The sequence below is a fragment of the Patella vulgata genome, chromosome 2 (assembly GCF_932274485.2).
Source record: "Patella vulgata chromosome 2, xgPatVulg1.2, whole genome shotgun sequence".
NCBI classification, from domain to species: domain Eukaryota; kingdom Metazoa; phylum Mollusca; class Gastropoda; family Patellidae; genus Patella; species Patella vulgata.
Genome location: NC_065880.2, coordinates 77264923 through 77290467, shown reverse-complemented (window position 1 = coordinate 77290467; position 25545 = coordinate 77264923). Strand labels below are relative to the sequence as shown.

The window sequence follows — 25545 nt, the reverse complement described above, 5'->3', positions numbered from 1 at the left end:
AAATTTCTATTTGCCACTTTAACGTAGCCCGTAAGGATTGTAATTGTAAAATATTTAATTTTGTCCACGGCCTTCTCCTGTGTCTCTTAAGAATTATCCCATTATTTTTCTTGTAAAATGTTTCTTCACAGAATTTAAATACATTGTTATGGAAAACTTCAATGATGTTAACTAGAAAACCTCACACAAACAAATTATACTTTACAAAAGAATCGATATTTTACGACTCTTTATTCCAATATATGTTAAATATTCCATTTTTGTAAAACATGGCTTAAAAGAAAAGTCTTATCCTGTTTCTCTTAAGGAAAACCCCATTTTTTCTCGTAAAATGTTTCTTCACAGAATTTAAATACATTGTTATGGAAAACTCCAATTATTTTAACAGGAAAACCTCACACAAAACAAATTATATTTTCAAAAAGATCGACATTCCTTATTATTTCTGAAATTCATATTTTTATGACAAATCGTTTATGGGTGGGGGGACATGACGTATTGCAGAAACACCCGACTTTATCATTGTATTATTTTAGGGTCAGTGGGTGCGTTGTCGAATAGTTAAACGGGTGTTTAATATTATAAACTGCAAGGGGATCACGGTGGCTAAGTGGGTAGGACGCTGGCTCGCTAGTCTGGTGGTCGGGTGTTCGATCCCCGCATTGGCCGAGAAAGTTCATCCAGATTTTCCGGCGTGGTTCCCCCTTGTCAGTGATGCAGGACGGGGGGCCTGACAAGTACAAAATTTCCCTCATAGCACACTGTATGGCGTATGTCCGTCTTCATTAGCCCAGTTCGGAGCAGAACAGTAGAACGTTAAACCCCATTTCATTTATTAACTGCAAAGTGTGCACCTATGATATCAGTCTGTTACACAGTGGTAGTGCCTAAGTCTTCAGCACATATTTACTGCGGATTAGTTTTGGTATTGACATTGTTACAATTGTCTGGAAATAAATTACACGTACTTGTCACTGACAATATTTACCGTGAATTTATTAGTAGATGTTACAGCTGTCTGGAATAAAGTTACTTGCATTTATTAAACTTTTATACATATGTCTAAAAATAAGTTACTTGTCACCAACAATGTTTTCCTTCCATTTTGACATTTAGTTTTAAATTTATACTTTATATTGATAAAAAGAATGACGGAGGCGTAGAAATTCGATTAGGGGTTGATATATCTTGTAGACCTTAATTTAAACAAACATAACACTATTTTAGTGTATGGCTTGTTTCACTGCGTCGTTTCAACACGATTTTACAGTTCTGTATCAAGCATATATCAGAAAAAATAAATAAAATTAAATTTAAAATCTTCGAGCGTCATTTGAGGGATTTGAATCCCTCAGAAAATACAATATTATGAAAGTTGGGTCTTTAAAAGGAATATCAGTCCAGATATGGTCCAGTTACAACACTATTAAAGCTATATTTTGTCGGGGGGGGGGGGGTCGCGTGGGTAAGTGGGTAAGACGCTGGATAGTTAGCCTGGAGGTCGGGTGTTCGATCCCTGCATTAGCCGAGAAAGTTCATCCAGATTTTCCGGCGTGGTTCCCCCTTGTCAGGGATGCAGGACGGAGGGTCTGACAAGGACAGCTGTCTAGTCCTTCGGATGAGACGAAAAACCGAGGTCCCGTGTATACATTGGAATGCACGTAAAAGATCCCTTGGCAGTTGGAATTCGATATAAGAGTAGGCGATAGTGCCGCTGCCCGGGCAAAATTTCCCTCATAGCACACTGTATCTTCATTAGCCCAGCATTGGAGCAGAACAATAGGACGTTAAACCTCATTTCATTTCATTTTATATGTTGTCGAAATTCTAGCCGGTTTATCGTCCTAATTGATGATGTGTTGTGTTAATAGCGCATATGAGCAGACTACCGTCATCGAGACCCGTCGCATCTGTTTCATTATTCAGAGCATAGTTTGCGGAGGTGTGGGGTGAGGGGGGGGGGGGTATTGAAAAATGACTTTAACCTCTTATTCTGTATTCAATATAAACTTTTATACATTGTTCAAGCACCAAAAATGGTTTGAATCCTATCGATTACGAGAGCCGCGGTGAGTCGTGAAGTAAGACGTTAGCTCGCTAGTCTGGAGTTGTCGTGTTCGATCTCGATGTTGGCAGTGAAAGTTCATTGGGATTTTCTGGTGTGTTTGCCCCTTGATGGGGGTGTCGGCCGGGGAGCCCGACACGGATAGTGTCTAATCGTTCGGATGTGCACGTAAAAGAACTCGAAGCACACTGCATGGAATTGTGAGACGTTTAGGGAAGCTCAATTTTTCAAGAATATCGAAGACATACTTTTTTTAATAAAATAATTTCATTCAAATTCTATAATTTATTTGTTTTTAAAGAATTTCTGTATTTGTTTAATTCAACAATATTTTGGCGACTAAATAACCTTTCGCAGTTGCCAAGGGAATTGTTAAACGTTGAGGACAGCCCGATTTTTCATCACCAACAAGAATATCGAAGACATATTGCCGTCTTTTTCAAATAAGACAATTTGCCTATTATTAACAATACGACTGTTTATAAGACGGTTGTGTATATTTCCCGTGTTCTACACTCCATGTGTCATTGACGTCAAAATAAACATTGATTTTAAAATCAATTAAATGTCATTTTAATTATCAGTATACCGTCATTGACGACAACTACAAACTATACTTCTGGCGACAAATATAATTTTTTTTGATCATACGTCACGTTTAAGTATTTATATTTCACCAAAACTATGGGATAATTATATCCAAGTCGAAAAAAAGGCCCGGGGATCTTTGATTAAAGTTTGCAACAGACGTCATGGCGTCTTATTAGTAATAGGTTAATTCTTGTATAAATGACGCCTGCAATTATTAATTACTTTGAACAAGGTGATATGGGCAGATTAATGGCCGTTGTTCGTGATTATAAGCCGTTATTCTGATACAAACGGGGAACAAAAGACTTCTGGTCCATGCTGATCAATTTCTCAATTAATGTCTAGCAAATAGGCGCTAAAAGACAGCAGTACAAAAGTAATACCGATACACCGTAACTGCCTGATTTGATCATCGATTAAGTTTACGCTAAGCATGCTATTGGCTGACACAGATGATCAGTGAGGAGTCTATGATCAGATACGCCCTGTGAATCACGACTATATATACACGTTCCACGCGTCTTGTGTTTACTATGAAACTCAGTGATCAGTGAACGAAGTAAGAATACTAGTGACGTTACTCTTATCTTAACTTCTTAAAGGCGAGTTCTTAAACCAGCTCTTGACTACAATGGGCGACGTGTTAGACGCTCGGAGAAGGGCTTTGGTGGACCAAATTCGACAACAGTGTTTAAAAAAGGGATGCGGGGGTATAAAGCAACTGTCGACAATGTTTCGTAGAATGGACTATGATTTTTCTAAGTGTATTTGCTATCGAGAGTTAAATATGGGTGTGAAAGCTTACGGACTAAATATATCAGATGAGGACCTTCATTTGGTGTTCGACTTATTAGACAGGGATAAAAATGGTTCTATTGACTTCTGTGAATTTATGCAGCACCTCCGACCACCTATGACGGAACAAAGAATTCGAGTGATAAACGAAGCCTTTGATAAACTTGATGTGGATAAAAATGGTCAAATTGAAGTGGATGATCTCAGAGGTGAAATATTTATCCTTTTTTTATTTAAGTAAAACAAAAATTAATTGGTTAGTATTATAGGAATATTAATAATAATAAATCGATTTCTTATTCATGAAAATTTGATCGAGAGTTAAGATATAACCAGATTGGCAACAGCTGACGATGACATATGTGTTGACTTGCTAGTGTTTATAAATAATATGATGAGTTAATTTTAGAACCAGGCCATAGGAAAGGGAATGTAGTCGGCACATCGTTAAAGGGCCCCATACACGTCTTTTTGATTTTGCTTACGTCGGCATGGCCAGTATTCGTGCCGTAGAGACCCCGATCCGATCCCTGATGTCCTGGTCATGGAGAGGTGGGGGATGGGGGCAAATAGTATATACAATTATACATCTTAACGAAACATTATCGTTGCTTGTACGTGTTGGAGGCCCTACCGGAAACACTCCAATGTACGTGTTGCATTGCCTACCCGGAAAACCCTAATGTACATGTACACGTAGTGCATGGCCTACTCGAAACACCCCAATGTACACATGGTGCTTGACCTACCCGAAACCTCCAAATGTACTTGGTGTATGGCCTACCCGAAACACCCCAATGTACAAGTAGTGCATGGCCTGCTCGAAACACCCCAATGTACACACGGCGCATGGCCTACCCGAAACACCCCAATGTACATGGTGCATGGCCTACCCGAAACACCCCAATGTACAAGTAGTGCATGGCCTACTCGAAACACCCTAATGTACACATGGTGCATGACCTACCCGAAAACCCCCAATGTACACGGTACATAGCCTACTCGAAACAGCTCCAATGTAAAGTATTCTTTAAACTCACAGACATGAATAATTTCAACAAAATCATTAACCACAATAACAAAACGATCATTTTTAATGGATTTTTAGGTAGGTACAGAAAACAAAAATCTGTAATCCAATATTGTGTAGGTTATGAAACTTACAACACTCTACAGTTTAAAAGAACTATCGGTATAATTAAGGTTTTTAAAACTTCAATGGAATTGTAAATGTCATGTTTTAAATAGTTTATGAGAGTTGGAATGGTTTAAAGACGGTTGTCTAGAAACGTCTATTGGTAGTCGATGTATTTAATTACTACCATCTGTTTTTCAGCTTGACAATAACAAATGAAAGTGAATTGTCAGTCTGTAGATAGGATATAGGTATATCGTGTATATCACATGAAAACGTGTTGAGGTATATCTATCTACCTATATGATATAGACTCAATGTACATCTGTCGTTTCAATGTTTACAATTAGCACGGATAGCAAAACATTTGCATTCATAAAACGATTTTAAGCGTTTTACATGTATTTATAGAAATAAGTAAGCTGTAGGGTTAACTCCATTTAGTTATGAAATGTCTGTCTTTACTAGTCCAGTAGGTTCAGAAATCTAGGATGCTAATCCCCATTTCATTCGGTTATGAAATTCACTTATAGGGCCAAATGAATAATTAGTTTGGCACTAACCTATGATGAATTTCTGATTCCATTTACCAAATTTTTAAATATACGTTTGCTTTCATAAAACGATTTAAGCGTTTTACATGTATTTATAGAAATAAGTAAGCTAGAGGGTTAACTCCATTTAGTTGTGGAATGTCTGTCTTTACCAGCCCAGTAGGTGCAAAATCTAGGATGTTAAACCCCATTTCATTCGGTTATGAGATTCTCTGAATTGTTTACAATTAGTATGGATAGAAAACAATTTGCTTTCATAAAACGATTTAAAGCGTTTTAACATATATTTATAGAAATAAGTAAGGATTAACTCCGTTTAGTTATGGAATGTCTGTCTTTACCATCCCATTAGGTGCAAATCCCATTTCATTCGGTTATGAGATTATCTTACAGGGCCAAATGAATATTTAGTTTGGCACTAACGTATGATGAATGTCTGATTCCATTTACCAAATTTTTAATATACGTATAATATTATAATATACAGTAGGAAGGCGGGAAGAAGAAGTATCACCTCATGTCCACCTTTTTAATTTCTGTGTGTTCGATCCCAATTTGTGTCTAGTCTTTCGGATGGGACGAAAAACAGATGCCATGCAAACGTTAGCTTGCACGCTAAAAGCACTCGGCAGTTGGAAGTCGAAATAAAAATAGGCCATAGCACCGCTGTCGAGGCAATATTTCCCTCGTAGAACACTGCATGGCGTCTGTCCGTCTTCATTATCCCGGTGGGTGCAAAAAAGTGGGACGTTACACCACGTTTTAATTGTTCCTAAATCTGTCAGGGGTAAGGTAACCGAGTAGTCATCGACGCAAGTGTTGGGGGCTTGATCCCATGATTTTACTTGTCAGGGTGTAGGATTTCCAGCCAAAATTCTTGAGTTTTGTCAAGGTTATCAAGTTTTCCCCAATCGATAAATAAATAAAAACCACATGTTAGCCCTGAAAGAAGGTGCAGATCACAAACCTAACTTCGTCAGGCTCGAAACAAGCTAATGTGTGTTAAGAGAAAGTTAAGACTCTACCGCCTTCTTGATAAAAATATTTAATGGCTACATGCTTTAATTAAACAACGTATTGGACCAAAGCTTTGATACCTTGATCCAAATAACGACTGTTTTAATTAACATTATAAAGTTAAAGATACATTATGTAAGATTTAAAAAAAGAGCTGGTCGTTCACAAATAGATAATGCAAAATGAATATATTGAAACTTTCATTAAAATTACTTTATTCTGAGCCAAGATGTGTGCACTGATTGTTATCACTGTACTAATAGTTCGAAGCTGAATCTCGCTTCACCATTTTTAGATTAAATCATTAAATGATTGAACCGTTCTAATCTACTTAAAATCGGACCTATCCGATGTCATCGAGACTTGATTATGGTCTTGCCAGTTAATAAATGTCTAATTAACAGTTTATATAACATTTCAGACCTACAGAAAAACCTGTAATAGACAGATTTAGCTTGTGCACAATATATGTTTAATAGGTGTAATAGATAGTGTTCAACAGTTTATTTCACAATCATGAGTTCCGGGTGATAACAGACACGGCGCTAATTTTCATTGTCGAAAACCCTATATTTTGGGAAGTATTTCTCCAACGGAAATGTTTTTTTTAGTCTTTGTGTGTATGAAAGATGTAAAACGGATTAGAATCACGTAACAAAATAGTATACTAATTTTTGAATATGGTGGCCATTCATGACAGAAATCTATTCTCGTATAAAAAAAAGTTCTCTTTGCGCAGAATTAATAATGAACATAGGTGCAATATAGTATTCTATAGTTTATTATTCAATTAGAATATACCATTACGAAGGTCCAACCTCGTGGTTTTTCCTCCGGGTCCCCCGGTTTCCTCCAACTGCTAAAGACCCTATGCGCAAGCGAATTACTGAAATAAAGTTGAACCATATGTTAGTCTCTGAAATGACCTAGTTTGTGCCGAGTGGAGGTTACACACACACTCTCTCTCTCCTCCCCTCTCTCTCTCCCTCTCTTAGCTATTATAGCGAGAACAGCCAACTCTTTATCTAATCTCCCATAATGCCCCTTTAAAGTAATCATGCTCCATTCGCATTTTTGACTAAAATATCAAATTTTTCTTAGTGCTTAATCCACGCTAATATGTACTCACACTGAATATTTAACATAATCAAAATATACAAATTTCGATTAAAGCATACCCTTCACGACTTGAATAATGTCCATATTTATCGTTCTATAGCGTCACTTGCTTTAAACTAATGGTTCTCAACCTTTTTTGTGTCAATGACACACCTTGAAAACATAGCGGCACACCTGTATAAAGATTTGAATTTTGCAAAATATAAACATGACAAGTCATAGATTGCATACAATCGTATGTGTCATAGACACATGGAATTACTCAAACTAGATAAAGAAAAACACAGCTATGAACTTACTTTATTGCAGTGCTTCGAATTGCATCAGTCAAATAGCTAGCTTCTTTAGTGAGAAATTTTCATACACACTATTCAAAATTTCGCGGCATACTTAAGAAGATCTCGCACACTTGTTAAGAATCACTGCTTTAAACTAACGTTATTTTGGTAATCAACCAATTTAAGAATTTGATTTTTCAAACTTTGTATATGAGAAATGGGAAGGTCTGTAAGAGATTCAACAAGTTTGTAGATGACCATAATTCAATATGGTTTAATTCCAAGCAAAGGATCAGAAAAGTAGGCCGTTAAACTTCATCCCACCCTTCGTTCATTCATTCATTCATTCATTCATTCATTCCATCCTTCATCCCGCCCTTCATACATTCATTCGTTTATTCAAATGAAGGACAGAGTTGTTTTTTTTTACATGGAATGATATCCCACGCTTGATTTATAATGTTAAATATCACTATCGATAGAGTACACGCTTGGTTTACATAGCTTCATTTTATTCCGAGTCACCTGTCACTGAAATAATCTCCATAGTCGAAAGGTGACTGTTTGTGCTAGCGAAAATTTGAAAAAGCTGGACGGTGTTTCATTTATTCTTCATTTCTTATACTAAAATCAGTCCAGGGGGCTTCAATTTTGTTGGCCTGTCACAAAATGGCAAAAAATAGTGCCATTTCATTCCACTGCTGAAGACTTGCATATAAGTAAGTTACACAAGCAATTTTGTTTGTTTGTTCGCTACAGGAAACCAAATGGTTGAATTTATCTATTTTAATATGACTTCACAATAAATAGTTTTTTTTAGAAGAAATTTAATGGTGCTATTTACAGCATTTGACAGTTAATGATTAGTGACAATTTTGTCGGGCATGACGAAATGTCCGAGAAAGAAAATTGCTTGATGAGTAAAGTAAAGAAGGCGAGTCTAAAATAACTTCATAATAACCACTTTTTGTTACATTTAATTGATGCAGTATTTTAAATGATGAAATAGACACTTAATGATTATTGCGTTATTATTGATCTTACTACAAGTGGAGATAATCTCAAGCCAAGCAATACCGTGAAACACAGCAAGTTGATTGAATATCGATGTAAGGTAGAAATTTAGATCTAAAGATAAATTGTTTTGGCGATGCCTGACTAATTCCCGATATTCAATACTGTACGTAGTTGTATAGGTATTTTATTGAATATATAAATAGAGCTGACGAATCTTTCTAGAATAATAGTTCTTGTTATTGCCGAGGGTTGAGTCTGCCGAATGGTTGAACGCATGCGCTTTAGATGATACGATCCGTCATTGAGTCATGTGGCGTGGTTTCGATTCCCACTTGATCGCAAAGTAGAAGAAAACTTGTGACTTTCCTGAATGTGGGTAGGATTAGAATCTTATTCTGTCAGTCCACTATTTTTGGAAAAATTGGTGAATTAAAAACTACAAGACACCCACCCGGGCCTTCGCGCCTTGTGGCCCCGACCCATCCTCGTCACCGTCAGGGTATCCGGGTCCCGGCAGGTAATCGGGGCCTAGTCGAGGCATATAGAACGCTACAATGGTGAACGCGCTATGCCTCTAGGTAGGCAGACTTTCATGCGATGATAAAAAAACGAAACTGAAAGCCAAACATTTACCTTCGTTTTTTTAAACGCTAAAAACTTCGATATTTTTGCCAATTGCGAACCCTTTTCCGACCAATGACAGCGTGATTCGTCACGAATATCTCCGGGCGAAACTTGTTTTTTAGGCATTTAAAAGAATAAACGAATAGTTTATGTGATGGTATTAATATTTTGGCGTCTGATGGTCACGGTTTTTGTTTTTACATTTGTAAGCTTGTTAAAATTTCCTGTCAAAATCGTGTAAATTGGATTATTATTACACCAGTAAAATTAAAACGTAGTACATGTATTTGGTATGTAATATGTTGTTGTGTGAAATCTAAGTTTCTGTGTTTTAACAGTTACTTCTGATATATGCTAAAATGACATCAGAGACCACGTATCTTTCAAAAATGTTCGAGCCGAGTTATTTGTCCCACGGCCCTGCATCCGGTTTCCACCCACTGCTAAAGACTCTACGCGTAGGCGAATTATTGAAATAAAATTGAACCATATGAGCCATCTCTCTCTCTCTCTCTCTCTCTCTCTCTCTCTCTCTCCTTGTTATTGTTATTGAGAACTTCTGATCACTATTACGTCTGTTATTATTACACCATCTGTGTGGCGTATTAATCTTCTAGAAATACAATATGTCGTGTCATCATTCAAACATCTCATAAGGTGAAATGGTCGAATCAATGAATAATATATGATGTAGCTGATCTGTCATCACCGATGTAATAAATACATGAATAATAATTATATTACCTCATCTGTCATACAAACAAAACATGCTGATAACAAAAATAACACTATGCCTTGTTAATAATTCAGTCTCTAATAATAAATCTAACAATTCAAGATATAAAATGATGTAAAAATTTGTTATGCATCCTGGCAATTTTTATAAGATTCGAATTGATGGGCTCTGAGTGCAATGGGGGCCTGTTACCGACGGAGTGGGGGGATAGGGGTGTTTTGTGCATTCCCCCTCCGGTTGGTTAGAATTATGTTCTTGTTTTTTCGGTAGTACGTTGAATAGTCCATATAATCTTGTCTTAAAAGTCGATATTTTAAAAAAAATGAGGTCCTGCTATATACACCAACATAGATCTTACGTTCTACGTTTCAAAGCATATACAGTTAAACACACACGCAACCTCTAAATCTGCCTATTGCAGGTTTTTCTTTAGGCCTGATATGTTATCTAAATTATTAATTAGACATTAATTCATTTATCCAGACCATAATCAACCCTCGATGTCAACGCTAGCCTGCGATGTTTAGTGAATTGGAATACATGTTTTGAAAAATAATTAAATCAAGAAATGGATAATCGAGACTTTATTTTTTATCGTATAGACTTTAGTAATGATGATCGAGGCTAGCCCAAAATTTAAAGCCTAATATATTGGTTCAGACTAGAGCAATTTGACTGAAAGTTTCAACATATTCAATTTACGTTATTTATCTTTTAACTATTATAGCGAGAACAGCCAACTCTTTATCTTATCCCCGTCTTCATTGGCCCAGTTGAGAGCAGAACAGTAGGACGTTAAACCCGATTTCATTTCATTTCTTTATCTAATCTCCCATAACGCCCCTTTAAAGTAACGATGCTTTATTCGCATTTTTCGCTAAAATATCAGATTTTTCTTAGGGCTTAATCCACGCTAATATATACTCACAATGATAACTTAACATTAAAATTTAATTAAAACAACAAAATCAAAATACCAACTCTAGATAATCTCCCGGTTTGGATTTAATTGGATTTAAAAAAAAGGCCCATCGATTATGTTCGTCGCCTTTTTAGTTTTTACATAACGAGCAGCGTAGATCGAAGTCGTTTCAATATAACAGAACTTTGTAAATACTTAACGGAACTGAACCATGTTGTGACTGATATTACTATTAGAGATTCACCTATCACAATATTGTAGTTTATTGGGATTACTATTGTGCTAAAATGACACAATGAGACTTTAAAAGGTATTAAAGTGTGTAGGTTAATAACGCAACCTGTCTGTGCTAATATCAGTTCAAGTATTGATGAGTGTCTTGCACATGGCATTGAAGACTTATTCCTCCAGAATAATAAATGCCACTTTTGTAGTAGCTATACATTTTCGATGAATCTATTTTCCCATAGTGCTATTTTATTTTACATTAAGGCATGCTCACACCAATGATGGATTTTCGACACGTTTTTGACTCCGACCAATAATAATCTTTGCGAACTGGTAAATTACACTGCTCGATAGATTTTTCCTGACATTTCGTAGGATATATGTGGGCAACATACAGACAATCCATCCCATACAATCATTGCTCGAGTAAAGATTGGTATAATATGCTGTGTGTTTGTTTGATTGACATATTTTTTCCGATGAGAAAAATCATAATAATGCTATTAATGACCATGTCAGTGAATTTTGTTTTCGTGATATAATAACTGAATTATTCGAAGTGCTTCGTGATCGTTATCGCGTGGTTTTGATTGATGGACCTGTTCTTACGGCGTCCTATGAAAGTTTTAAACTGTTTAAAACTCTTGTGCCACATAGTGCGATTGTTCTCTTTCATAAAGCTGTCGTACTTATCCGTAGTAACCGTATGGCATTCGTGACGTTTTATGGATATTCGTGAATTTCCGAGAGTAACCGTCCACCCTTCGCTAGTACGAATAGGTCGTGCAAGGTCGCATTCGATCGTAACATGTTCGTAACTACATTAGAATCTTACGAGGTCGCACCAGTTCACGGGGAATCCAAACTAGTGCTTTACACATTCGTAATGAACAGTATAAGGGTCGTGTACTGTACCTGTATTAAGAGAATTCAATTAGCCCCAGTCACAACATTGCGACGTTTGTGAACTAATGCCCACAATGACACTTAATTGATTTCAAACATCCCAATTGTGTGACAGGGGCTTAATGTACGTGTCTGTAAATCGTATTACTATTCGATGCTATTTATTTATCAATTTTTCTTTCATCCGTTTTATCACGAAACAGATTTTTTATCATTGATAAAAACATATGGTACCGATGCAATTCTATTTGTTTAATAGACATGGTACCATGATTTGATGTTGCTTTCGGAAAACTTTGGTCCTTTTGGAAATCATTAAATATTTAATTCACGTAGGTGTATTAAAAAAGATGAAAGGCGAAGTCAATTTTGTAAAATTATTTTCTAGTTCATACAAAAATCTAGTTCTTATTGCCTCGTCTACTCTAGCCTAGTCGGTGCAGAAAAGTAGCTCGGTAAACCCCATCCGTTTCATTTCAGTTCTTATTCTGCTGTACTTTCTAGTCTCCAGGATAGAAATTAAAATGTTAATTCCAGCAAGTCATAGATTTAGGTTTGTTTCTGCTACTACTAGCTGGGGATTACAATAGGCTTCTATCTAGGTCGAGCAGTTTAATATTCTCCCAAATTTCCGGTTTGTTTTCATCTACTGTTAGCTGCGGATTAAAGCCAGCTTCCACCTAGAGTTCCATAACTATTTCCCGGCACTATTAGCTGAGGATTACCGCCCACTTCCACCCACATTGATACCGCAGAAACTAGAGGTTTTTGTTTTTAACTCAATATCAATTTTTAAAGAAGAAGCTATTTTATTTGGTCTAAGAAGTTGTGGCACTTCAAATACAACCCTTGTCTGACGTCAGTAGTTTTCAATCTGACCCCTTAGCACAAATGTACGTAACATAATTCTCTGTATCCTAAATACACCGCCCTTTTCACTTTTATCACGATATAATTTCTATTAAAGAGACATATATATGTCTAACCAGGTAATTGAACTTATATAATTATAGTGTAATCTTCGTATCTTGTATCTGATTGGTATTCATTATTTTCAGATATATTGTTTATATACTTTTTCATGCCAAATAACAGTATTTATATATACATCGAACATATTTATTTAAAAAGGCTCAATACCACTCTTGTTGTAACTTAATAATATTTCCCAATCTTTTTTTTGGTCAACAAATTGTACTATTTTACAATATTCCAATTAATTGATGATACAAATTTCATCTTAACTCACTTATTTAAAAAATTGGAAAAATTCAACTAAATGATTTGAAAAGCCTGACGTAAAGCTTTTCCAATGCGACTTGGATTTTAAAATATTTTGAACCCTCTGGACAAGTAAAATAGGATTTAATGGATAATTTACACAACAGGTTGGACACTAACACATCTGGTACTTAGAATAAGGCTATTTTTTTCTGGAGCTGTCAAGCCAGCAAGAGTGTTATTGTCCCTTTAAAAAGACATTAAATACCCCTGTGTACTCTTCAGAACTTACTCAATTCCAAGTAACATTGAAACGATTCGATTTTCAGTATATAGTAAACCCCGTGTTAACAGCCATTTTGCTTTTCTGAAAGTTCGTTCAGCCAGATGCTATATTAGAGTACTCTGTTATACATTAATAGTTAAATGTACTGTCAGGAAAATTAGTAAGTAAATAGACGGAATGGTTAACATATGTGATTTTAATTCTGAGCTACTCACCAACTGTTTTATCAACAATAACCAATAATTAGAAGATTAATCAATAATTAAAACCTCCCAAGAAAAACTATAAATAGCATTCGCTTCGACTGAATGTGTTCTTCGTTTTATATATCCCGGACTTTCTCCTTTCGATGAGATTTACCTTGGGCATTCCCCTGCATAGATACTATGTCTTACCAAAATCAAACTGGATCAAGCCTATCCCCCATGACTTCCTCTAGTAAGTTTCTCTGGAAACACTTGTTTACAATATCGGGGGGTTGGATGGCCGAATGGTTAGCACGTGCGTGCTGTATCATAAAGCCTGTCATTGAGTCAACTGGCGTGGTTTCGAATCCCCGGTTGTACGTGACAAGGAGTAGGGTCGCCTGTCCAACCTCGTGGGTTTTCTCCGGGTCCTCCGCTTTCCTCCCACTGCTTAAGACCCCTACGCGCATGCGAATTATTGAAATAAAATTAAACCATATGTTAGTCCCGAAATGATCTAGTTTGTGTCGAGTGGACGTTAAACCCCATTTCTCTCTCTCTCTCTGTTTAAAATATCACCCATGATTGAAGTGGGCGTAAAACTCTAGTAACTAACTAATCACAAACCGAAGGTGTTTGTCTGCGATATCACTGACGATGGAGGTGGGCGTAAAACTCTAGGAACGAACTAACGAACGGAAGGTGATATCACAGACAAGTCTTGTTGTCATTTTTATTATCTTAGCGTACGCGCAAGGGCCTTTCCCAGGAGAGGAAACCAGAGTACCCGGGGTAAACTCACGAGGTTGAGAAGGCGCTCCTATCGTCAAGTTTCATATGCTCACACCATGGATCGAAATTAAAGCCGAAAGTCAGAGGTCACCTTGGGTTAAACGCGACACTCTAGACCACTAGCCCCCCCCCCCCCTTCAATAAATAGCATTATTGTTTTGTGGTGTTAAATGACGTACAGGTTGGTTTGGACGTAAAAGAATCGTTGACGGTTTGAATTCTAAATAAGAGTAGGTCGCAGCGCCTCTGTCCGGGCAATATTTCCATTATGGCACACTGCATGGCGTATGCCGTCATCATTACCCTAGTTGGTTCATTTCATTTCGTTAAATGATGTTGTATCTCAAGTCACGATTTCACATTTAGAGGTGACAAGTCTTTAACTCAGTATCATCCACAGATTTCCGACATTACAAACACGACTTATCGGTCAATTTAAATCAATATTGGGGTTGTTATCTTACCGAGAAAAGATGGGCTTCTGATATCCAATATTTAAGACAAAATGAACAGTTTAAAATTGGCACACAAATCACGTGCCAGAATGTTTTCGAGTGTCATTTATAATGAAGCGACTGACGATGTGTGAGGCTAAGCACCCAGCAGGAGAATACCATCAGTGTAGACGCCAACAATTGTCATTTAATTTGGACTCTTGGCGTATTTCGCTAAAAACGGAAACGATTGAATGTAAATCAACTTATATACATTCACATTACATTATTATATGCGTTGCGACACATTTGTGTCCATTTCTATGTACCAAAGAATACAGATTTAGGTCCTTTAACCAAGCGGATGGAGGCTACGGATTTCATTACTAATCTCCTTCCATACCCACAATTTGCTGGCTTAGCCTCTCTAACAATATTGGTTCCTCTGGCAAGTTTCCCTCGAAACATTTGTCTGCGATGTTACCCACAGAGAAGGCGGACGTTAAGCTCTACGAACGAACGAAATGTTGTGGTAAATGAACCTTACATTCGAGATAAATCAAAATTTGAATCTGAAAATGCTGCAGAGATTATAGTCTTTCCCTTGCCACTCGTAGCGTCATCATAGACGTAATATAATGCTATAATGTAATAATGCATGAGACATCTGAAATCCGTCACGTTGTGCCTCTCATTTGGACTTATTGATGAAGCAAACCGTTTTCTAATAAACTTGGCTGGCGGGATTTAGGTCCTCTTTAAGCAAAGCTTGAAAAGCCCACAATAGATATCCTTATGTCCTTCATACGGGATTATATAGGATTTTAGCCTCTTTATTTATTATCCTGTATTAACGATCACATGTATAATAAATATATATTTATGATATGAAACGGTCAATGTCATTGACAGCCGTTAAATAACTGCACGGTAGACATCCAGACTACCTCCTTAACTTCTACTTGAAGTGTGGGATAATACAGTTTGCTGACACGATGAAGAATGGATTTTATATTTTGCGTGAAGTGACTGAAAAAATCAATGAATTATCTATAGTTGTTTTATAGTAATATAATCGATACCCATTGCTATTTTATGAATATTATTCACGCTAGATGATAATGTATATGTCTATTATTCAAACCGGAAATCATTATAATGATTTTAGTATGGCAAAATGAACAATTGAATATATTAGTCATTTGTTAGATTAAAATTTACCCAAGTGAAACTTAAAATAATACTTAAACTGCCATGGAATGACATATTCCATTATGTTTATATTACGTCCGTTGAATGGTCGTTCTTGCTACAATAATTCAAAAATAGACAGTGAAAATGAATATTGTGAAAATTTTAATCAAAATACTTCATTTGGGGCGAAGTTTTAACAATGAGTAATCTAAATAGTCTCAATTGTCAAGCACCATTACCACGATAAATAACGAAGTCTCGATTTTCAGTCCATTTTAATGTTTAATGAAGAAATTGCAGCAGACATTGTCTAATCTACCCAATAATTAAACCATCTGAGTGTCTAGAGAATTGATTACGAGTTTGTCATGGCAATGTGAATACATGTCTTAATAATTATTCGTAAAACATTTAATGATAGAAAAAAGGGCCTGCTAAAGGCAGAGTTAGCTCTCACATTATGTGACCAATTCAACTGGCGGCCGTGACAAAATGGAAACAGACGAAAGTAATGTAAATATTGGAAACAAGTGGCTATGATATCGTTTTGTGGAAGTATTTATGCAAATGAAAACGACTAGATTGAAGAAAAAACATATCTGAGTGAAACGACAGAGGTTTGATTGCCTGACATTACGAATTGTTGAAAAAAAACGAGCCGAAGCGAGAGCAGGTAAAATCGAGTCTTCAACAGGCATTGCATTCCTGTTCTTTTTGTATTGTATATTGTCTGGTTGGACATGGTGTATGCATATATATATACGGATAGAAGGTCAGATTCCTGTGGTAATATTGACGACGTCACTTTAATGTTATACTATTCCTCTCACCGACATATTTGTTTGTAATTCTGTTCAAGGCTTCGTCTCCTTTTCTTTGTCCCGTCTTCAAACTCGTGTATCATTGATACACACTCCAGTGTCTATAACAACTGTTGGCAAGCTTTTAGACATTCTTAAGAAATGTCTCATTAAGTAATACTCCAAGGACACAGTTTTCATTCAACTGTCTTGGAATTTATACACAGCGTCTATGTTCATTAATCAAAGAAGTGTGTCATAATTCCTGTCAGTTAGGAACATCATGTGGATCCCTAAGGTGCTGTTTGATCGCCTTTAAAGTTATAAGGGGATCACGGTGGCAAAGTGGGTAAGACGCTGGCTCGTTAGCCCGGAAGTCGGGTGTTTGATCCCTTCACTGGGCGAGAAAGTTCATCCAGATTTTGCGGCGTGGTTTCCCCTTTTCAGTGATGCAGGACGGAGGGGCTGATAAGAACAGCTGTCTAGTCGTTCGGATGGGACGAAAAACGGAGGTCCCATGTACACATTGGCGTGCACGTAAAAAATTCCTTGACAGTTGGAATTCGATATAAGAGTAGGCAGCTGTCCGGGCAAAAGTTCCAGCGTGTATATGTTCATGACATGAAGACGCGATAATTTCTATCCAAGTTATTGTCCTTGATGACTTTTTAAAAATCTTGTTGAGCCTCTACTGGCTCGTGTTATTGTCCGATTGATTTGAAATGTATATACCATATGTATGTTAATGAGACGAAGAAGCCTATTACTCTTTGTTAAATCAAGCACCCAAGGTCATCATCTGATTACCGGTCCATGTTTTGGATAATAAACTGTACAACTCAAAGAACTAGAAAGTTTAATTATTTCTTATAATTACGTGATGAGTTTGTACTCTCAATCAGTTTTTCGTGCAAATGCCCCCATTAACTGCAAAAAAATATATATACAGGCGCCAGCCTTTGTCGATTGCTCGTGCTGTAGCGACTGTGTTCGTTTGTTTCGTTGCCTGGAAAAAATCTGTTTGTGTGATGTAGTAAATGTGTTCTTCGGGCAGTATTAAATCCGTATATGTCGTTTTTATATGTCCTAGATATTATATAAATTAAATTAACGGTGCGTCATTGGCGTTTTTCGCTAAAATATAATTTTCTTTACGGCGTATTGTACTCAGATTGATTATTTAACATTTAATTAAGAAAAAATGAAATGAAATGAAATGGGGTTTAATGTCCTACTGTTTGCTACGAACTGGGCTAATGAAGACGGGCATACGCCATAGAGTGTGCTATGAAGGAAATTTTGCCCAGACAGCGGCACTGTGGCCTACTCTTATATCGAATTCCAACTGTCAAGGGATATTTTACGTGCACGCCAAAGTGTACACGGGACCTGAATACAAACGCTATATAATCTCCCAGCTAGGATGCAAACCGATATATATATACGATTAAATTTTCGTGGACATCAAAATTGCGACTTGCTTATTAAATAGTGAAGAGCATAGTTAAATGAAATTTTAATTAATCATATCTTTGTAAATACTGAACGGAATTATACCATTGTTAGACTGATATTAAGACGTTTCTTTCATGTAGCTATCCAAATAACACTATAACCAAAAATAACATAAAAAAAAAAGGCTCGTTACTGAAAATTTAAAAAAAAAAGGTGTGATATTTAACGAAGCTAGGGGAGAGTAGAAACCGCGAAATTATTGACAGTTATTCGATATTTGCGAACAGTTTAATGAATTATAAATTAAATTAGTAATAATGAAGGGGCTGTTCGATTGTTCAATTAAATCTAGATTATTTATCGATTTTTTTCCCCCGTACATGACCTTTTGATTAGAGAACATGTAGTATTTACCATACAAGTAATTAATGAAACAGATAAAAACTAAGATCTTCAGGCAATGGCAATGATGTAAATCCATTTTCTACTGTCAATAAAACAAAGAAACGATTAAATGGGGTGACCGTCCTATTGTTCAGAACCGACCGGTCAATGAAGACGGACATACGCCAAGCTGTATGCAATGAGGGGCATTTTGCCTGGACAGCGGCGTAACGGCCTACTCTTATGTTGAATTACAACTATCAAGGGTTCTTTTACGTGCAGGTCAACTAGTGCACGGTACCTCATTTTCCACTAGGCACTATCCCTTGCCAGACAGCCCGTCCTGCTCCACTGACAAAGGGAAAAGGCACTGGAAAAAAGTAGGCTCGACAACAACAAAGAGAGAGAGAGAGAGAGAGAGAGAGAGAGAGATTCCTTTGTTTTCATACATTATTTATGATATACGTTAGTGCGATACTTCGATGTACAAAGACAAATATACAATGAATATTAAACAATGTGGTGAACTCAGTACAACATGTAAATAAATCCATTGTCGTTCAACTAAGCCCAAGAATGTACCGTGAAAGAAATCCATAAAATTAGATCATACGGTGCTTGTCCAGAAGGTGGGTCGGGACCCTTCCCTGCTCGCGCAGAGCATATTTTATTTCTCGTACAGTCATGGAAATAACGTCGAATAACGCCGATTTGACCTAATTCTCAACCCCGGGTGCTATTTGTAGACCGGTTGGGGAGGCTCTTAGCATGTATGCGCCTAAATGAGCAGAAATGTGGTTAAATCTATTTGATAAGGCCAACTTCAAATTTTGTCAAAGGTCATGAAATGTAAACAGAGCTAGCGCTAATACCTAACACTGGAACTAGTCCAACTCTCAGCTACAATCTCGCCAACAATCACGTGCCCTAACCTTATTTACATCTCAGGGACCTTGACGAAAATTGAGTTGGCCTTACAAATAGACTTATCCAAGAAATATTGTCAAACAGCTTCTGATTTGATCAAATTCTCGGTTAATCTCCCAAACTTCACGCCAAACTTGACGTGATCTCCACCCCAGACCCCCTCCTGTTAAAAGTCCTGAATACGCCCCCGTATAAACAGTTATAATAAGCCTGCCATAGAACATTCAACAAAGGCCGACCTTGGAAGTGTGTTAACAATTCCCCAAGGCGATATTGAAAACAAACAATTCACCACAGAAGTCAAAAAGACCACAATACTAATTGAAGTTAGGCTATTCACACGTTCGAGTGGGCGAGGCTAAACTGAAAGAATCAGTCTTGGACATGACATGACAATAAACATAGACTTGCTTCAAAACATATTTGTTTTGTCTGCGGTATCATCCCCAGGTAGAAACGGGGTCCACCCGTTGACCTACGTCTAAGAACGGACCGCACTACACGTACACAAAACCGATAAGACAAACCTGCGGACAAGACACAGACTTCACTGACTATACAAGCGATGACATCAAATATCAAATCAAGGGAATGAATCCGGGAGTCACCCATAAGCGCCCACAACGCATACAGTCCCGGATAATAATCCAGGCTTCCCTCAAAATGAAAAGAAATATTGATACACAAGAAAGACGTAATACGACCGAAACCATTATGTTGCTGTGACTACCAGTGGTAATGTATTTTGAAAACTAACCCCACTGACCTTTTGTTGTTTTCATACAATGCAACTCCGAATAAATAACATAAAATTGCTTTTATGATATATTTGGTACAAATGCGATTTAGGCGGGGAACGGGTCGAGGTAGGAGTCCTCTATCCCACCCACTCACCCACGCAGTAATCAGAGGTTTTTTTTGTGGCAAAAGTGTTATTTTCGATCAATTTTCTTCGACATATATCATACACAAGGAGCCACGGTGGCGCAGTGAGTAAGGCACTGGCTTACTACGCGAGGGGTCCGGGGTTCGAACCCAGTATTGGCCGACAAAGCCCCCCCCCCCCGGCGTCTGTGTGTATTGATAATTTATTTTATTATAAAATGTTGGTCCTGTCCCTTTAAAATAAACAGAAGATAGACATGAGTGTGGAAGTGACATGTTTGAAAGATGGTGACATTTGTAAACAGTTCTCCTACGATGCTGTCTGTTACGTATACGACAGCTCTCTATAATATTAATGATCAACATAAATCACTTATAATTTTGATATTAGACCGTCATAACAAATACATTAAAATCAGACTGACATTACGTGGAACAATCAAAGTGTTCTGAAGTTTGTGACGTCATCACAGGGAAATGACATAATGGCTTCTCTGTATGGCTGATTTAAGCCAACAGGTGCGACCTAACAATGATCACACGACCTTTTCAAATAGTATATGGTAGATTAATTTCTGCCATTTTAAATAATCAATACGAAGTATTTGAGTGTAATATACCTTTCAAACGCTCATTTTTAAACCAGTTCAAAATCGCCGGGGGTTTTAAGACAGGGTCGTGTTGCGTTCACAAGCACTAAGCAGTTTAATTATTCTGATCTCTTTCGGTCGGAGGTTAGAGTTAACCCCGCATGGGTATCTTCATATTCTTTATTCAGTTCTCGCAGGCTTTCGATAACACTGGCACTGCGTACTTGTTGGAAAATGAAATGAAATGAAATAAAATTAACTATTGTTCTGTTCCGACTGGGCTAATGAATATGGGCATACGCCATGCAGTGTTCTATGGGGGAAATATTACCAGGACAGCGGCACCGCTACAGCCTACTCTACATCGAAATCCAATTGCCAAGGGATATTTTACGTGCACGCCAATGTATACACGGTGTTTCGCCAGGCCTTCCATCCTGCACCACTGACAAGAGAAAAGCACTCTGGAAAATCCGGATGAAATTTCTTGGCCAACACCGGACGCGAACCCGCGACCTCCAGGCCTCGAGTTCACAAAGCATTCTCAGACTTAAGTTAAGAATTTACTCGAAATTGTTCGCCTTATTTTAACTACAATATAGCCATGTATAGAGCCTTTGTTTTAATGTATTAAATACACCAATAAGAAACTATGTGCAAGTTTTGTGTTTCTGCCTCTGGATCAAAGATATTTCCCATAAACAGTGATTGGAAGTTAAGTAAATTCTTAACTTAAGTCTGAGAATGCTTTGTGAACTTAGGGCCAGGCTAGCAAGCCAGCGCCTTATTTACTTAGCCACCGTGGCTCCATATATGAAGAAAGACATGAATTGTGATTAAACGTAGGTTATAATAAAGACGCTCTAATAAAGACGGGTATATACACCATTCAGTGTGCTATGAATGAACTATTGGCTGGACAGAGGAACTATGGTCTTCTCTTATTTGTATTTACAACATGATAGGGGTCTTTAACGTACCGCGGTAATATTCACGGGACCTCGATTTTCCGTTCCATACGAAACAGCAGAAGGCCTTCCTTTTTGGACCCCTTGTTCACCGCAGAAATCGACATGAGGTAGAAAAAAGAAAAAAATCTCGCTCATACATTTACACTATTTTAAACCTGTCCACTACAAAGGTCAGTCAGTAAAAAAAAAAAAAAATTAATTATACAATCTCATTACAATAATCGGCTGCGTGGCCTGCGCGTTAGATCACAAGGTCTGTCATTAAGTCAAGTTGTATTTTTTCGACTCTCCGCTTGTACGTGACAAGGAATATGGTCGCCTGTCCAACGTCGTGGGTTTTCTTCTTCCCACTTCTAAAGACACCTACGCGCAATCGAATTATTGAAATAACGTTGAACTATATGTTAGTCCCGATATTACCCAGTTTGTGTCGAGTGGACGTTAAACCCCATTTTTCAATGTTATAATTATTATATTATTTTTTTTTATTTTTTTAAATATAGATATTATGTCTATGTATACTGCAGAACAGTAGGCCGTTAAACCCCATTTCATTTTACTTTTATGTATACAGATGACGACTAAACAATAAATAAACCGCTCTTCGATTTAGAGATTTTTTCATCCCGGATAGATTCAGTCAGCCAATTTATGATTCAGACACGATCTATGCTGTTTTATCATTTAACTTATGATGTGCAAGCATGCCTTTTATTTCTCATGTTTGATCAGTGTCAACTTTGTTGGCTATATCATTTTTTTATCCTTATGGTTGCCTTGGTAACGCATCCTGGCCAGAGCATATGCTGCTTAATTTAAAAAGAGTTGACATTTATTTGCTATGTTCTTATCTGTTGCTAAGTTACGGGATTTATTTCCGGTAATATATGTTTTAATTCTATGTCAAATACTAAAAGTCACGTTTTTGTACTTTCAGTGGTCTATGCAGGAAATGTGAAGCGACACCCAAAATATATTTCCGGAGAATGGACGGAAGAGGAAGCCTTAAGGAACTTCTTGGATAGCTTAGATACGCCTGGTTGCCCGGATGGAAAGGTCACAAGACAAGAATTTTTGAATTACTACGCGGGTGTCAGCGCCACGATCGATGATGATTGTTACTTTGACCTTATGATGAGATCGTGCTATGGCCTACGCCCGCGTGGTTCATCACTGAAATAAAACCGGGAGATTTATAATCAACGAGAACAAAAAAAATAAACTTGATCAAAAACTGAATTAACAACACAATATCAAAATAGGTTTTATATTTTTATTTAAGAAATCATGTATAATGGATTAATTTAACCCACAATGTTGTACATTCCCACAAAATGGTCAATAATATAATAACATCGTTTTTGTGTCCTATAAAAAAACGACCATGATCGATTTGACCTTTAAGCAGAACGTGATATTGTTTTATATCTGCCATCGATTTTTTTTTTATAAATTCATGTTCTTTATGTCAAGTTTCTATCTATCTTACCCTGATTAAGTAAACTTCAATTTATTAAGAATCTGTCAGGATTCTTCGCTGATATAATTACTCCATTTCATTTATCCACTTTTAACAATACCCCATTGAAGCTCCTTGAAATCGGAAGTTTCTCGTAAATCAAATTAAGAGCTAAAATGCAAATTGTCCGTCAGTAGATGGATAAATAAAAGATATCAAGTGTCATTCGACTTTTAATTTCCCTCCTGGCACACTGCACAACATATGTCTGTATTCAATAGTCCGGACGTCGAATTACGAGTTAGACGTTCAATCCCCCATTGAATTCTATTTATACATGAAAGATAATGGCTACGTTTCTTACTGTTACGTTCAAATACTGAGAATGAACTACGATCGCAGCTTTACGTTGAAACGTTGTGTCGTTGGATTATTTATTGAGAGCTAATGGCTTTTCATTTTTATTTTAACAATGATATCCCGCTCAATAATTTTGAGAGCATAATTTTGTCATTTAAGAATGTGGTGGATTATAGAGCCTGCGCAAAATGCAATTTTATCGGCTATCTACTTAATGTCATATAAATCATAAATCGTTGACGTAGGCGTCTGTAGTCCATTATCAAAATCAGATTTTTTTCTTAAATACTTACAAATAAAAGTGGAGAAAATGATAGGAAATTAATATGTTAGTTAAAGCATGGATTGTATTATAAGGTCCATGGTTAAAGGGGGTCCTTCCAGTAATTATTGACAACAGATTGTTGTTATCTGGCTAGATTTGCAATATTTCAAGTTAAATTGTGTGTAGGGCGGGTACTAGTGTTTTAACATATAGAACTTTTTATTTAAATAAAAGGAGCATTATGTAAGATTTCGATAATTTTGACAAGATGGTCTCAATTGTCAAGTACCATTGCTACGATAATAAATTAAGTCGCGATTATCTTTATTATCGTTAATCCGAAGATCTAGATATATGATTATGGGCTTGACATGTAAAAAAATGTCTAAATAATAATTTATATAATTTTTGAAGCTAGAAAAAAAATCGCCATGCAATAGGCAGATTTAACACTTACATAATGCATCTTTAACACTTTGTTTTCTTTTATCACTTGTAATAATTGTAATATGTAAAGATACATTATGGGAGATTAGATAAAGAGCTGGCAGTTTCCACTATAATAGTTAAAATCTAGATAATCTAAAGGGAATTTGCTGAAAATTTTAGTGAAATTGATCCACTCTGCACCGAGAATTTAGCGATTGAATTTTGGGCCTAACCTCGATCATCATTACTAAAGTCGGTACGATAAAATACATAGTCTCGATTATCCATTTCTTGATTTACTCATGAATGGACGTAGAGCAGCAGATTGGATCCTAATCCAGTAAATATCGCAGGCTAGCGATGACATCGAGAGTTGATTATGGTCTGGATAAATTAATTAATATCTAATTAATAATTTAGATAACATTTCAGGCCCAAAGAAAGACCTCCAATAGGCAGATTTAGCTCTTGCATAATGTATGTTTAAAGATATTAAAATGAAAATCGCCATTTAAGCACCGAAGGATAAATTAAATTAAATGGTTTTATTTTAGAGTGACAATTTGGTGCCTTTATTATGAATTAATAGGCAACTTAATGGAAATAAAATAATGATATTTTGTTTCCAGACAAATTATAACGTTCCAGAAGATTCGTTGATTTAAACTGTATAATAATTGTATATTTTAATTTGAATCTTTATATGTGTTTAACATGATTAGCTTTATAAAATTAAATACTTAAATCATAATTGTGTATGTTCATTATCATACGTTTATTTCAAACGTTTGTCAAATTCCTCAATTTGCCGTAATTAATATAATGATATATTATTACTAAACGATTTTTAATATAAGGTTTTCTATGGCTTAATTTATATCGATTTTCTGATCAAAGTTGGGAGCCGCGGTGACTCAGTGA

General features: G+C 36.6%; 1 protein-coding gene across 2 annotated transcripts in view; it reads left to right on the top strand.

The window, feature by feature from the left end:
• Nucleotides 1-25375, top strand: part of LOC126811670 (calcyphosin-like protein) — a 58213-nt gene extending 32838 nt beyond the window's left edge. Inside the window, exons 1-2 of one of the 2 annotated variants that reach the window (XM_050537484.2) lie at nt 3179-3660; nt 23049-25375. In XM_050537484.2, coding sequence (XP_050393441.1) covers nt 3288-3660; nt 23049-23293 — 618 coding nt within the window. In that variant the 5' untranslated portion in view covers nt 3179-3287 and the 3' untranslated portion in view covers nt 23294-25375. Of the gene's footprint in view, nt 1-3178; nt 3661-23048 lie in introns of those variants that run through there. The other variant, XR_007675699.2, reaches the window with a different exon arrangement.
• The last annotated feature ends 170 nt before the right edge of the window (nt 25376-25545 follow it).